The 13,531-nt window shown below is 43.0% G+C and overlaps 1 protein-coding gene across 1 annotated transcript in view; it reads left to right on the top strand.

Moving 5' to 3' along the window:
- The window catches only part of LOC103760001 (fatty acyl-CoA reductase 1-like), a 73,674-nt gene that overhangs the window by 50,895 nt on the left and 9,248 nt on the right, over positions 1–13,531 (top strand). The window contains exons 6-8 of the mRNA XM_018086234.3: positions 1,570–1,688; positions 4,273–4,340; positions 10,374–10,545. Of these exons, the coding sequence (XP_017941723.1) occupies positions 1,570–1,688; positions 4,273–4,340; positions 10,374–10,545 (359 nt within the window). The remainder of the gene's footprint in view (positions 1–1,569; positions 1,689–4,272; positions 4,341–10,373; positions 10,546–13,531) is intronic.

Genomic DNA, 13,531 nt, shown 5'->3' with positions numbered 1-13,531 from the left:
GAGTGAGGCCTGTGGGGAAACTTCCACTGTTACTCTGTCAGAGCCCATGATCCCTCTGCCAGATGCACCAAGGATTGGATAGGACTGCTCAGGAGTCTCAGCTCTTGAAAATTAAATCAGTCATAAATGGTATTCCCTTACTTGCAAGCTATAAAATGTAACAAACCCATCTGATTATAGAAGGGGAAAGGAGGAGGAGAGGGAACAACAACCAAAAAGACCCCAATAGATTGAACACCTCCCAAAGAGGGGATGCAGTGTCCATTAAAATCCACCAATGATCAGTAGACAGTGGCATGTGCTTTACAAGTTAAGAGCAGGTCTTAAAGGCTTTTTTAATCACTTCTTTTTTTTTCTCCTCAAACTTTAGGCAAGGGTTTTTGCATGACTAGGCACTTCCTGTCTAGTTGCTGTAGAAAATCTTGATCTATTTTATAATTAAATTGGAGTTTCAGATTGAAAGGGGAAAAAAAAAAAAAGCTGCAACATTTCCTTTGCCCTAACTTTTAAATATTGATGGATCTGAAAAGCATATTCCTTTGCCCCTTCACTCAGTCTTTCCCTCTGCTTTTGCATGGTTCTAAATTATAAGAGCTTTTTTCCTTCCTTTCCTCACTAGTGCTTTTATCCTCTCAGCTTTTTCCCTGGGTCCTCAGCCTCACTGTATTATTTCCCACATGAGAAATAACATGATTGCAGCCTTGACTCTGCCGTGGGGGGTTTCTTTTTTCATGTGCTCTGTTCAGCCCTCATACCTGATGCACCAGGTGAAGTTCCTTCACCCAATTTCACCTCCACATTTCAGTATTCCTGAAGTGTCCTCTCTGATTCAGCCAGCCATGCTGTTGCCATCTGTTGCCATGTCTCTCCTGTGGAACCTCCAAAGATTTTGAAGGTCCCCACGGGAACCCCTTGATAAGCATTCAGATTAAATATATATATTTTGGGGAGCCTGATCCCCTGAAAAATGCACTTCCAATCAAAGCAAAATGAAAATTTTCTGTTCCTGCCTACTTCTCTTTAGTTGTCAGTACTTTGTATTTTTCGCTCATTCCTTTCTTGAGTTTTGTTGGGTGGTGAGCTCTTCAAGGCAGGGACCGTATCCCTCAGCTTAACAGACACAGCTTTGGAAAAGAGGAAAGTGGGAATACATCCAAAGGAAAGGGAGTCAACATTTGAAAAAGCCTATTGATGTAATTTCCAAAGTGACTACTTCCTTTAAAGGAAACTCAAGCCTCTGTCAGCCTGTCATTTAAGGAAGTGTACCTTCAGGCATCACTGGGAATTTTACATCAGTAAATTCAGATGTATTTCTTTGCTATTAAGTCAAATTAGGAGTCACAGCTTTCCTTGATACATAGCACAGGTGTCATAATATTCCAAACTTCCCCCGAAAATGCATAACCACGAGATCCACGTGAGATCCATCTTTGTTGTCACAGAAACCAAATAATCTTCTGCAGGACATGCCTGGCTTGAAAACCGCCACCGTGACTGTCCGTCCCCAGTCCACGCTGATGAAATCTTAGCACAGGCCGAAGTTGGTGACTGTTTCCCTCTGTTCCACAGGCAGGCAAAGGGATCCTGCGGACTGTCATCGCCAACAACGAAGCGGTGGCCGACATGATCCCGGTGGACGTTGCCATCAACCTCACCCTGGCAGCAGGGTGGTACACTGCTGTGCACAGGTGGGAAGGGGCTCCTGGTTTTGGCAAGACATGGACACTTACAGCCTGCACCAGCACTTTTAAGGGAACCCAAAGCTTATTACAAACCTGTGCAAGAGCCTGGTTGATTCGTTTTCTGGTTCGCGTTTCCTCCCCTGGGTTGGCAAGGACTAAGAGTGTAGAAGAAGCAGTAAAGGCAGGTTTTAGAGCCAGGAAAGCTCTGAAGCTACAGGTGAGACCTGTTTCTTGGTGCAATCTAGGCTTAGCTGGCAAGTCTGTCTCTCAGAAGTCTCTTTTCTTAAGAGCTTTGCAGCAGCTGGTTTTTGAGCCTCCTTTCTCACTGAGTTGCTTTCCAAGTGTCTTCTGGAGTCTCCTTGGTAAAAATGCTGTGCATGTTTTCCTTGGAAAACACTGCACTATATGTATATATGTTCTGGGCTTGTATGATAGGTTATGTGACCTAAAAAATCTCCCTTCTTTGCATTGAGAAGGGTATGTATAAGTGACATTAAGGATTTAAGGAAATTCTGGCCTAACCTTAAATCGTTAGGTAAGAAGTGCTACCACATGAATTATTCTGGAGGTTTATGCAACTCTGAGAAATCAGGACCAGGCAAATAAAAGGCAGAAGTATTTTACTTTGAAAGACACAGTAAGCCCTCTGAGCTGAGGGTAGAATAGAAAAGAGCTACATACATTAAGCTAAATACAGGGATCCTAAAAGGACCTTGAAGGGCAGCTCACTAGCTCTTCAGATTTATTTTTGTCATCATTTTGTCCCCCTCCACCAGCAACAGACAAAGCAGCACGGTCTGGGAAAAATAAACACAGCTTCCCCTTGGGAAAAATAAACAAACTCCTCCCGACAGGCACACCAGAGAGGCTCCAGATAAAGTAATGCAACTGCCTGTCCATAAAGCTGGAAAAGGAGATGATCATGTGCCAATGGACTGTACCTCAGCACGCAGGGAGACTTCCTGGCTGTAGCCGTGGTTGGAGAAGTGTTGTTTTTCTGAGTTCTCACTGGTGAAAGATACATGGTTTTAATCTGGTTCCCACACAAATAATTATCAGGCTAAAGGAGCAATTGCAGAACTTGATTTAAAGCTGTGGGCACAACCCCAAGGTCAGCAATCTTTGTACAAAAATCGAGCCTGAACGTTGTGTAAATTTGATTTGTCTGAGAGAGTTTCGGGTTTAGGTGCTGTCTTGAAGAACAGCATGTGTGGTTTAAATTATTTTTTCTTAAAATCATTTAATTGGAAAATTGGTATCCTTCAGGGCAGGTGACATTACCAACAGAAATTAGATTCTAAAAGTTAGCAGAGAATTGCAATCTACACTGCACAGTGTAGAAGCACTACAAAGCTCTAGAGTGCACCAAGGTCACTGACTCAGCTGGAGTGCGAAGAATGGAAAAAAAATCAACAGGGGGAGACCCCTCACTGGGAGCTGGGAAAATGGAGAAATCCTTGTTATTGCTGTTTAATGGGCCTGACCCACTGCAGTAAGTGGCAGTCTGTGCTCTCATTTCAGTGCACTTTCCATCAGGCTCTGTGTGTAGCTCAGTATGAGGTGAGTTTTCTCACATATCACAGATTTTGTCTTTACTGAGTTGCCATATTGATTTCCACAGTGCAGTTTGCCACATTTAAGGATATGGACTCAGAGCTTGACATGTCCATCAGGCCTAACCATTCTGCTAAGGATTAGTCAAATATCATGATTTCAAAGTGTTATTAAGAAAAGCACCATTAAAATTGTGCAGTATCCAAGTGCATTTTTCAAGTATTGGTGTCACCACTTGCACCCTTGGCAGGGCAGGCTTAGATCAAGAGAACTGTTTGACTAATTCTTGCCTTATGTTGAAGGAAGAAATAAAACCAGTATGATCTATGTTTAGTTCCACACCTCAAAAGCCAAATTTTGCTTGGTATGAAAATGAGAATTTTTTTGAAATTGATTGATTTCATAATCCCTACCCTAACAAATGGAGTTTAAAAGTTGCACAAATCATATCCATTAAGTAAATGACTGCAAAATACACAGTGGTCCTTCAGGTTGGCTTGGGCCAATTATTTATAATATACTCAGAGAAACTATTTTTTTTTAAATCAGAAATTTGTCAGTGTGCATGCTTTCCTTATAATTTATATAGTTGTTGATGATAGATGGATTTCTTAAACCCCATCTGTCTTTATTAACTTCACATGCTTTCCAGAATCTGACTGAATCTTATCAAAGCTTCATATTTTACACTGTATTTTCACCTGTGATTGCTGAAGGGTGAAGGTGTTGGACTCAAAATCCAGTAGGGATTCCCTAAGCACGTTTGAATCCTGCTCACAGCCAGAGGTTTTTGGGGCTCTGAGCAACCTGATCTAGTGGGAGTTGTCCCTGCCTGCAGCAGGGGACTGGAACAAGACGGTCTATAAAGTCCCTTCTGACCAAACCATTCTGTGATTCCATGATGAAAAATGCCCTCTTCTGCATTTTTCATGAGCTGGTGTTACTGTTTCTTGGGCTTTTAAATTTCATGCTCTATTAATAAACCTTTGGGTGCTTTTCTTCGCATCTTAAAATAATACTTCTTTCTCTTTTCCAGACCAAAAAACTTGTTGGTGTACAACTGCACAACAGGTGGAATCAACCCTTTCTTCTGGGGAGAAATGGGTAAGGTCTAACTTAAATCGAGAACATCATGTTCCTCACAGTGTCAAACATAACAGGATTCCCCAGACAGGCTTTGAGAAAGTGGTTTCCAGTATTTAGGTGGCATTCAGTGTCTTCCATTCGACTGCATGTGGGAGGCCCAGCTGCAGTCAGTGAGAGACCAGCGAGGAAAAGCTCCTGGTGCTGAGCATTCAGCTCAGGAAAACCTCTGTCCAGCTTTCATTGTGGACGTTATCATGGAACAACCCAGCAAAAAACATGCTTGGCTGCTCTGAGGTTTTAAAGTGGTTGAGAAAAGGAACAGAGAACTGGCCCCTTAATTCTGTGAGAAGCTGCTCTGTGTAGCCCTAACGGGACGGTTTTTCTGGTTGCTGGGGTTGCCTCGTTTTGGGTTCTTCTTGTCCTTTAAAATCACTTGGAGAATCACAGTGCCATAGAATGTTGAGGGTTGGAAGAGACCTTAAAGATCAACCCCCCTGCCATGGGCAGGGACACCTTCCACTATCCCAGGTTGCTCAGAGCCCCATCCAACCTGGCCTTGGACACTTCCAGGGATGGGGCAGCCACAGCTTCTCTGGGCAACCTGTGCCAGGGCCTCCCCACCCTCACAGCAAAGAATTTCTTCCTAATATCTAACCTAATTTTCTCCTCTTTCAATTTGTACCCATTACTCCTTGTCCTATCAACAACCTTGTTAGAACCTTGATAATGAATGAAAATTAGTATATTATTGGCACTAGAACAGGTTGCCCAGAGAAGCTGTGGCTGCTCCATCTCTGAAAGTGTCCAAGGCCAGGTTGGATGGGGCTCTGAGCAACCTGGGATAGTGGAAGGTGTCCCTGCCCATGGCAGGGGTGTTGAAATGAGGTGATCTTTAAGGTCCCTTCCAACCCAAACCATTCTAGGATTCCATGATATTATGGAAGCAAAATGGTTTTTCTTCCTCTTTATGTGCAGAAAATTCTAAACAGAAATAACTGGTATACATTTGAGAAGGCAAACTTTGAGGTGACAGGTGTGCTTCAAGCACAGTTTGCCTTTTGATCATGAATTTTGTCAGTAGAAAAGATCAAATTATTTTCAAGGCTGACTTTTCTTCCAAGGTAGGGGGGAAAGAAATAGAGACAAATCCTGACACCCTTACTCATGCTGAAGCCAAGCAGCAGAATTTGGTCAGCTGTATATATTGTGAAATACTACATACAGTCAGTACACATGGACAGGGCCTGATTCACTTCCTGTTATGCATTCATTCATATCTTTGTGCTTTAAAAATACAGGAGGCTGGCAAATCACCACTGTGGTGTTCCACCTCTCAGCCTTTGCTTTGCTTTTGTCCCTGCATTATTTATGTGGCAAACTGAGTCAGCAGAGAATCAGACCAGAATTGCATTGACAGAATAAATGTCTTAACCATGGTATTTGATCAAGTGGTCTAGCAGGGAAGAGGTTTCAGCCACTGCCCGAGTACTGAGAACATCACACCAAGTTCCTGGCATTTTTACCTTTTTTATGAGAGATAAAATGCTGTGGTTAGTCACAGGTCTTCTGTGGCTTTTTCATGGGAGTGAATGCAAAGCTCTTCACAGGCTGCTGCTTCAGCAACAGCCACCATAGCACTGCTACCTGAGGTTTGCATTTCTTAACCCGTTTTCAGTGTAAATTTACTGGTGGAAACAGCAATGTATTAACGCATTGTAATTGATCTTATTCCGTTTCTCTGCTTATAACTATGGATTTTAGGAATTAAATCATCTGGGTGCAGCAGAAGCTTCCATAAGTAGTTGAGCTGTGTGATGGGACTGAAGGCAAAATTTTCTCATTGGGTGACACTGTGGAGCTCTTTCTATCACATGTTGTAGCCACAGTTTTTCTGAGAGCAGCGTGATGCAGAGAATTAGGATGGAGTATTAAAGTGCAAAATTTTGCCTTTAAAGATGTTGCATGGCTTAAGAAATGAGTTGGGGAAAGATTTACTGCATCAGGATGACTGCAGCCATCCAATCTGAATTCTCAATTCAATCTCTTACCAATTTCTTTTTGATAAATAGACTTAATTCTAAAATCTTCTTTATATATGAGACAGACTTTCTCAACCCATCCATATCATTTTCTCTGCCTACTCACTCTTATTTGGCTTCTAGGCAGCCAGTCTCACGGCATGCACTTCCAACAGCCTTTCAGAGCCATCATCTCTCTTAAATATGCTTACCACTGAGAAGTCCAGCCCCTAATTCCAATCCCTAGTTGGTCCCAGAAGAACCAAACTTCACCCACCTGTTCCCTCCTTCCCAGTGGGGCAGCATGTGCTACTTGAGTTGTCACCTTCTTTTGAAAGCCTGTTTCCAGCTGTGTTTAGCTCTGTCAAGTTGAAATAATTGAGGCCAGGTCTCTACCTCCAGTGGTTTTTCAGAGTTTCTCTTTTAACTCAGTGTGAAGAATTGTTTGATCCAAACACACCTCTGCATGATCAGCAGAGGGAACAAGACTCTGTTCATGGAGCCTCAGGAAGCTGGACTGGCACAGGGTCTGCGACTGGTCATCAAGTGGAGGGTCATGAGAGAGAGTCTGGAAGCTGCTGAGAAACCAGGGTGGGGAATGGGAGTCACCTGGTGTAGGACTGAGTGTTTTAGTGCAAATCAGGCATGGGGTTTGCAGAGGGGAGGAGCTGGTGTACCTTGCTAGGGAAACCTAGACCAGGTCAGCTGTAGGAATGACAGGTGAACCCAACAGAGTAGGGATTTTTCAAGGGGAGAGGAGGAAAACAGAGAAAGATCAGAGAAATTGAAACTGGACCAAGCTGAGGATACCCAGGGTAGGGAGCAGAGGTGATTGAGATAAAAACATTTTGAGTACAAATTGATGAGCTTGGAGGGAGGAAGGGAGGAGAGAGCTCATGCTGAAAAAACATCCATTGCAAGCCAGTTCATTCTAGAGCTCTCCAGACACAGACAAAAGCTCTTGTGCTAAAAGGAACCTTAACTGATTGCTTTCTTTTCCAAATAACGCTATGCCTTGCAATTTTTTCCTCACTTTCTTGTTATTTTCCCTGCTGTTACAAAAATGGAGTCAAACTACTAAATATTAATCTGAAGAAGCATATTCTGCTTTGCTGCAATGCAAGTTTTGCTAGTCAGAATTTTTGAAGTACATTTTGCAATTCCTCCTCAAAACTAAACCTTCAAGCAGACTGTAAAATGGTGTTCAGAGTGGGAAAACTTACTTTCAGTTTATCTTTGACAGTCTACCTAGGCAAGACCAACGTCTGATTCTCCCCCAGCAAAATCTGCCTTGTAGAGTTTGAGTTGTAGAATTTGTTGCTGCATTGTTGTGCTGTGCCCAAAGGGGAAAGAGCACCCACTCACTAAGTCGTTTCAGTAGCTCCTAGAGGTGACATGTTTCTAGTTTGGGGTTTTCTCAGCCATCTGTCTCATTCTTTCTCTCCAAAACAAACTGTTGGAGCACAAGAGACTCGCTGAGCTTGCGAAGCTGAAACCTTTACAGCAATTAGGAGGCAGAGCAGTTGTGCTGAGTCAGTGCAAGCCAGGGCAAGAGAGGTTCACAAAGAAAACTCCCACAGCATTAGCTGTTCCAAGTAACACAACACCAGTGTTTTCCCAACTTCCTCCCAGTAAGTCTTTCAGGCTGGTCTCACTGATGACTTCTGTCCATTTCAGAACAAAACAGCTTTCATTCCTGACTTCTAAAATTTTTCCTGAGTTTTCAGCAGGTGTCTCATCTGCTCTTAGCATATGTGCTTCTTGCACCAAGTACTACCACAGCATAGTACTGTAGCTCCTTTACTACAGCTATATTTTCTGCTACAAGCCTTAAGTAACCAAGATGACAAGGGTGTTGCTGATTTGTGTGAATTTGGTGTATGGCTGATGATCTGAACTGACAAGGGCTGTGTTTTCCATGTACTGATTAGCTCGCTCTTGCTATCCTGGCCAGAGATGCAAAAAATGCAAAGAGAAAAGTGATGTCTTTAACATGGTTCCAAAGGGAAACCTTCTCAACCAGTTTACAGCTGAAAACTACATCTGCAGTATATTAACATCAGGATTTGAATAAACAGAGCTATAAATATATTCTGCAGGCACTATCAAAATTATCACCATTTCAGAAATATCAATGGTTCCCAGGTAAGATGATAGGTTTCCATTAGGAAACGATCTGACCAAATGAAACTAAATGAACTTAAATATTGATAAGCCAATGAGAGTGTGTAAATAACCTGGGATATAAAATGCCTCTTGGAGAAACTTCCTAAAGGGGAGAAGCAGCAGAGTTTATGGGACTGCTCTCCTGACCCATGAGCAACTTGGATGGGCAGAGATACAAAGCCTGCTTCAACCTGGGAGCAGGTCTCTTTGTGTTTAAGCCAGCTGTGACTTTATCGAAGTGTAACTCTTCATGCAGTGTTTTTGGACAGAAACAAAACTGCCAAAAGCTGGGCCAGGACAGTGCCTTCCTTCCCAGCAGCCCATCCCAAACTGCTTATCACCACCTGCCTGCCAGGAGTAATCACCTTTCCAAACCTTCAGTAACACCACTTCAGCAAGCCCTCCCTGCCAGCTACATGGGAAACTTTAAATACAGGGGTTTTGCTAATCTTTGTTTCTTTGGGAGAACATGCTACAAAGGGGAAGATTTCTGTACCACAGCCCACAAGATGACCACAAGATAACCACATCATTGCAGTGTGGGAACAGAAGGGATGGCAGTGAGTTTTAGCTATTCAGATACATGATGATTTGCAAGAGAACCGGTCTTCAGCTGTTAAACTTGCAGCGCACAAGATACAAAAGCAGTGAACTTGCACTGAAATTAAATTGCTTTATTTTAAAAGTCTTTGGTGTCTCAGCATAGCATCTAAGTGGCTAACAAGTTGCTACTGCTTAGAAGAAGTACAGCAAAAGTCACTGCTTGAAATGCAGCAATGAGCAGACCACAGACACGCGTGAGTCCTGTCTGAATGGTATGATTGAAATCTGCTTATCTGAGGATGATCTGGATGTTTCTTGTGACTTGCAAATTCTCATCTGATTTTCTATTTGTAACATGAGCTTAGAGACTAAACTATAATATGAGCACAGATTGATGTCGTTAACTCCCGAATCAATTTTTTAAGAAGTGAAAAAAGCCCACATATTCTTCTTCCTTGAGCTGACTGGTGCTCAGGAATAGGAGCACCATCTGTTTATCAGTCCCTAGGATGATAGTTTTATATTCAACTACTGCAGTTCTATTAAGCCTCTGCAATATGCAAATGCCCCAGATATGCACATCTAGATGCCACTTTGTGGCACTGTGCCATTGCAAGAGCTCAGAATCAGACACAGCATATTTTGTGCCTTAACATGCAAAGGGAATGGAAGATTGCCACCCTACCCCTTGTTTTCAAGTTAAGAGTGCAAGTCAATTTACTGCCTTAGAGCATCTAGAGCTCTTTTTGAAAACAGGCTGAGGTATCTGTTATTGTGGTTCAGATGTGGTTTGAAAGGATATAATGAAGTCTTTTTAGATGCAGCACCCTGTGTGTGTAAGTGACCTGTCCCTGACTCAGATGAACACAGGCATCAGCCCCTTTGAAAATCTGATTAGAAATTAAATGTCATTTTTTTTTTATCCTAGCAGATCAAAGTGTGCTTTCAGTGATCTGAAGCAATGTAAGCACTTACCAATTTCTTTTGCATCTGCTGCAGGTGAAAGCAGAACCGCAGCTCCTCGAAGTAATTCAGGCTACAACTGCCTGCTTTTCCTCCTTTATGTTTTGGTGTTTTGATGAGGTTTTTGTCTGCCGCTGTTAAGTCTGGAGTATGAGGAGTATAAGGATTGTGTTTCAAGTAGGCAGTAGATGGAGTCCTCATGCCAGAAGGGACAATGAGATGATCTTGTCCAGGCCCTGGTTCCATGGTTCAGAGAACTGTGGATTGAAGGTGTTCAGCCCAGTAACTTGGGCTGTACCTCGTGCTGCCGCGGTTGTGCCCAGCTGGAGTGATTCTGAGTGAAATGCCTGTTCCCTTACAGGGCAGTACGTCATGTCCACGTTCAAAAGGAACCCTCTGGAGCAGGCCTTCCGCACACCCAACACTCACATGACGTCCAGCTACTTGATAAACCAGTACTGGATCACTGTCAGCCACAAGGCACCGGCCATTCTCTATGACCTGTACATGAGGCTCACGGGGAGGAAGCCCAGGTAAGAAAGGATGCCTTCAGCCTCCTGCACGCCTGCCACTGTGGTGGAGAGCAGATCTCCAACCAGTGATGAGAACTGGCTGCCTCAGCCTGGAGTCCTTGATTGTCTTCCCATCTCCTTGGCTTGAGGAGAAGAAAGAAAATGCGTAGCTAAACACAGCCTAGGGTTCCCACCCTTTCCACCACCTGGGGAACAGCACATCTTTGAAACTCAGTTTGACGTGTTTCAGACATTCCCAAGGCAGAAAGACTGTCCTCTGTACAGCCAGATCACTACAACTGCAACTTCTCGATGTGATTGCCTCTCTCTGTCATGACCTTGCATAAGGACTTGTGACTGGCAAGGTTTACAACATTCCAGCTAATAATTTTTTTCCCATAAATCAGCTGCATAATTAGCAATTTCCAGCACTGGCCCAGCCCCCTGAAATCTAGGAAGAAGTTGTTTCTGAAAATTATTAAATTCTGAGTTGTATTTAGGAGGGCAGCTTCCCATTACAGGTGGTATTTGAGCCTTGGCAGTGTTATGGGCTTGGAGGAACAGTGATATTCCTGTCCCATGTGCAAGGAATCCTCGTGTAAGTAACATAACTCCAGAAGTTGTCCTCCTTTACTCCCTGCCACCACAGAGGAAAATTTATTGTGCCACGTGAGAACAGCATGCCAGCACTGTGTGCATGTCAGCTGCTCTTGTGCTTCTCTGCTAGTTAGAAGCTGGATTCAGTTGTTTGCAGGGAATTCCCTGGCTTGTGTATTGCTCTCATTTCTCCCTGCTGTGAAGGGAAACTGGTCCATAAAAAGACTTCCAGTTATCCAGGAGGTAGGCATTATCTTAGCAATAGAGCTAAACTGAAAATGAGCAGGAACAGGCTGGAATCTCCAAACTCTGTTGAAATGGGCAGCAGTAAGAAAAAAAGCACTGCCATTAGATCTGACATTTCTTTTCATAAAGCTGATTGGCATAAGTAACCAATGGACATTGCCCACAACACTGTATTTAAATGTCAAACAGACCTCAGCATGATCTTCTGAACTTTAAAGTTTGCAACTTGAGCAAACACAGCCCAGCAATGAAAGTGGGAGTTCACCAAGTCTATTTTTTTTAATACAATTCCCCTTTTCTTTTTTATGCTCTACTTAAGGTCATCCAGGTATTGCTGGAATGTGGTAGAAAGCATAGTAGCAGCTCATTCTTTCTCCTTTTCCCAGTTAACTAAATATCAGACCTTTATGGTGTAAAGGCGGTAAACCATATCAAATAAAAACAGTTGACTGAGTCACTGAACCTGTTTTAAAGTTTCCCTTTAGTTTTTCCCTCTGCTTCAAACAGAGCACCTAGGCTTAACTTTCTTCCCACTTGTCACTCCCATCTGTTGAAGTACAAGCCATCTTCATGGCAGTTTCTGGAATCCTTCCCATGACCCTATGCCAGATTTGCAAGCAGAAAGGAGAGATTTCTTTGCCAGGACCAGAACTCAGGCTTCAGTTCTCCACTGTGTCCATGCTCAACTCATCATAAGGTGATGGGTTATCATATGGATTAGGTTATCTGGGAGCTGGTTGTGGGTTTGTAAGTCTACTGTATATTCAGGACCAGCTGATGACCTTCACTAATTTGAATTACAGGGTAGTTCAGAGGAACTGGGCTGTAGTTCCTCCTGTAATTATCACATGTTGTACCCTCTCTACCAAAGGGTAGTTACAAGAGTCATCTCCTCCATTTTTAGACTTCTATATACAACCTCTCCTGAGAAGTTTATTTTGGATGTAACCTTATTTCACATAAATTGCCAGATGTTGAGCAAAACTGCCCTAAATAGCTTACTGTGGGTGCTGCACATCCATCCATGACTTAGAGCATAATGTGGTTTATAACATTAGTAGTCTCCTGGGAAAATCCGTCACACCTGAGAATCTGCTCTTGCAAGGCTCTGTATGGGAGAAAATAAAGAAATCATTGCTGTAAACACTTTTCTAGAAGACAAGATGCATTTCTGAAGTGTAGCTTTTTAAGGCTATAGTGACAGCTGATATTTGCTTTATTCCTCTCAGTTCCTCCACAGTGGAGACTTTCTGTGAGAAACCTTTGCCTCTCACAGAGGCTGCAGAAAAACGTTTCTATTCAGTTGATGTTTTTCAGTAGATGTTTCCTTCCTCCAAATTAGTCAATGTTTTCAATATTGAAATCAGTTCATATATTGATTCACAACATTTGAGCTCAGGTTGTTAAAATGAAACATGGCTTTCTTAGGTACTTCTTTTCTCTATTTGACCCTTATTTTTAGCCACCCAGATATGTTTCTCTGGTTGTATTTACAGACAGAGCTTATTCTGCTCACATGGACAGCAGGCCGTGGAGACAGCCTATTTTCAAAACATAGGTGGGGACACACTGTTGATTCTCTTGTCAATTTTTGTGGCATATTCCACTAGTCCTAAAATCTTTAAAACTATTCATGGCTTTTGGGATGCCAGTTTGAGGGGCAACTTCAGATCTTTGCAATCTAGCCATATATTATGCTTCCCAAGTTCCTAAAAGGTACTGAAATATTCTCAAAGCTTTGCCCCATAGTACTTGCCTACATATGCACAATCAGGAAGATTCATCTGAAATAATTTTAGAGTAGTTTAGATAAACTGCATTCAATCAATGTGCACATAGTTGTGGAGAATGAAGGTTCCTTTAATCTGATGGTGTGCTTTGCTTCTGAAGTGAAAGCCACTTTGAGTAGGAGTGCCTGTGTAAGGTTGTAGAGCTCTTTCAGGTGGCTTTGGGAAGGCTGCACAGCTCTCCTCTGAACTGATGGGCTCACTGTGTCTGTCTCTGCTGCTCGGTGCTGATCGCCGTGGCAGCGCCGTCTGCGTGGGGACAGCCCGGCCTGGCACCGTCAGCTCCCAGACTGCCGCCTTGGATTTGTCACAGCAACCGTGCTACCCTCTGGGCAGCTCAAAATTCTTCATGAAAACAGCTCTGTTTTCCGCAGAAA

The sequence above is a fragment of the Manacus vitellinus genome, unplaced genomic scaffold (genome assembly GCF_001715985.3).
Source record: "Manacus vitellinus isolate BGI_N305 unplaced genomic scaffold, ASM171598v3 scaffold_90_pilon, whole genome shotgun sequence".
Lineage (NCBI taxonomy): Eukaryota > Metazoa > Chordata > Aves > Passeriformes > Pipridae > Manacus > Manacus vitellinus.
Note: the sequence above shows the minus strand (reverse complement) of the source record. Positions and strands in the feature narration are given on the sequence as shown.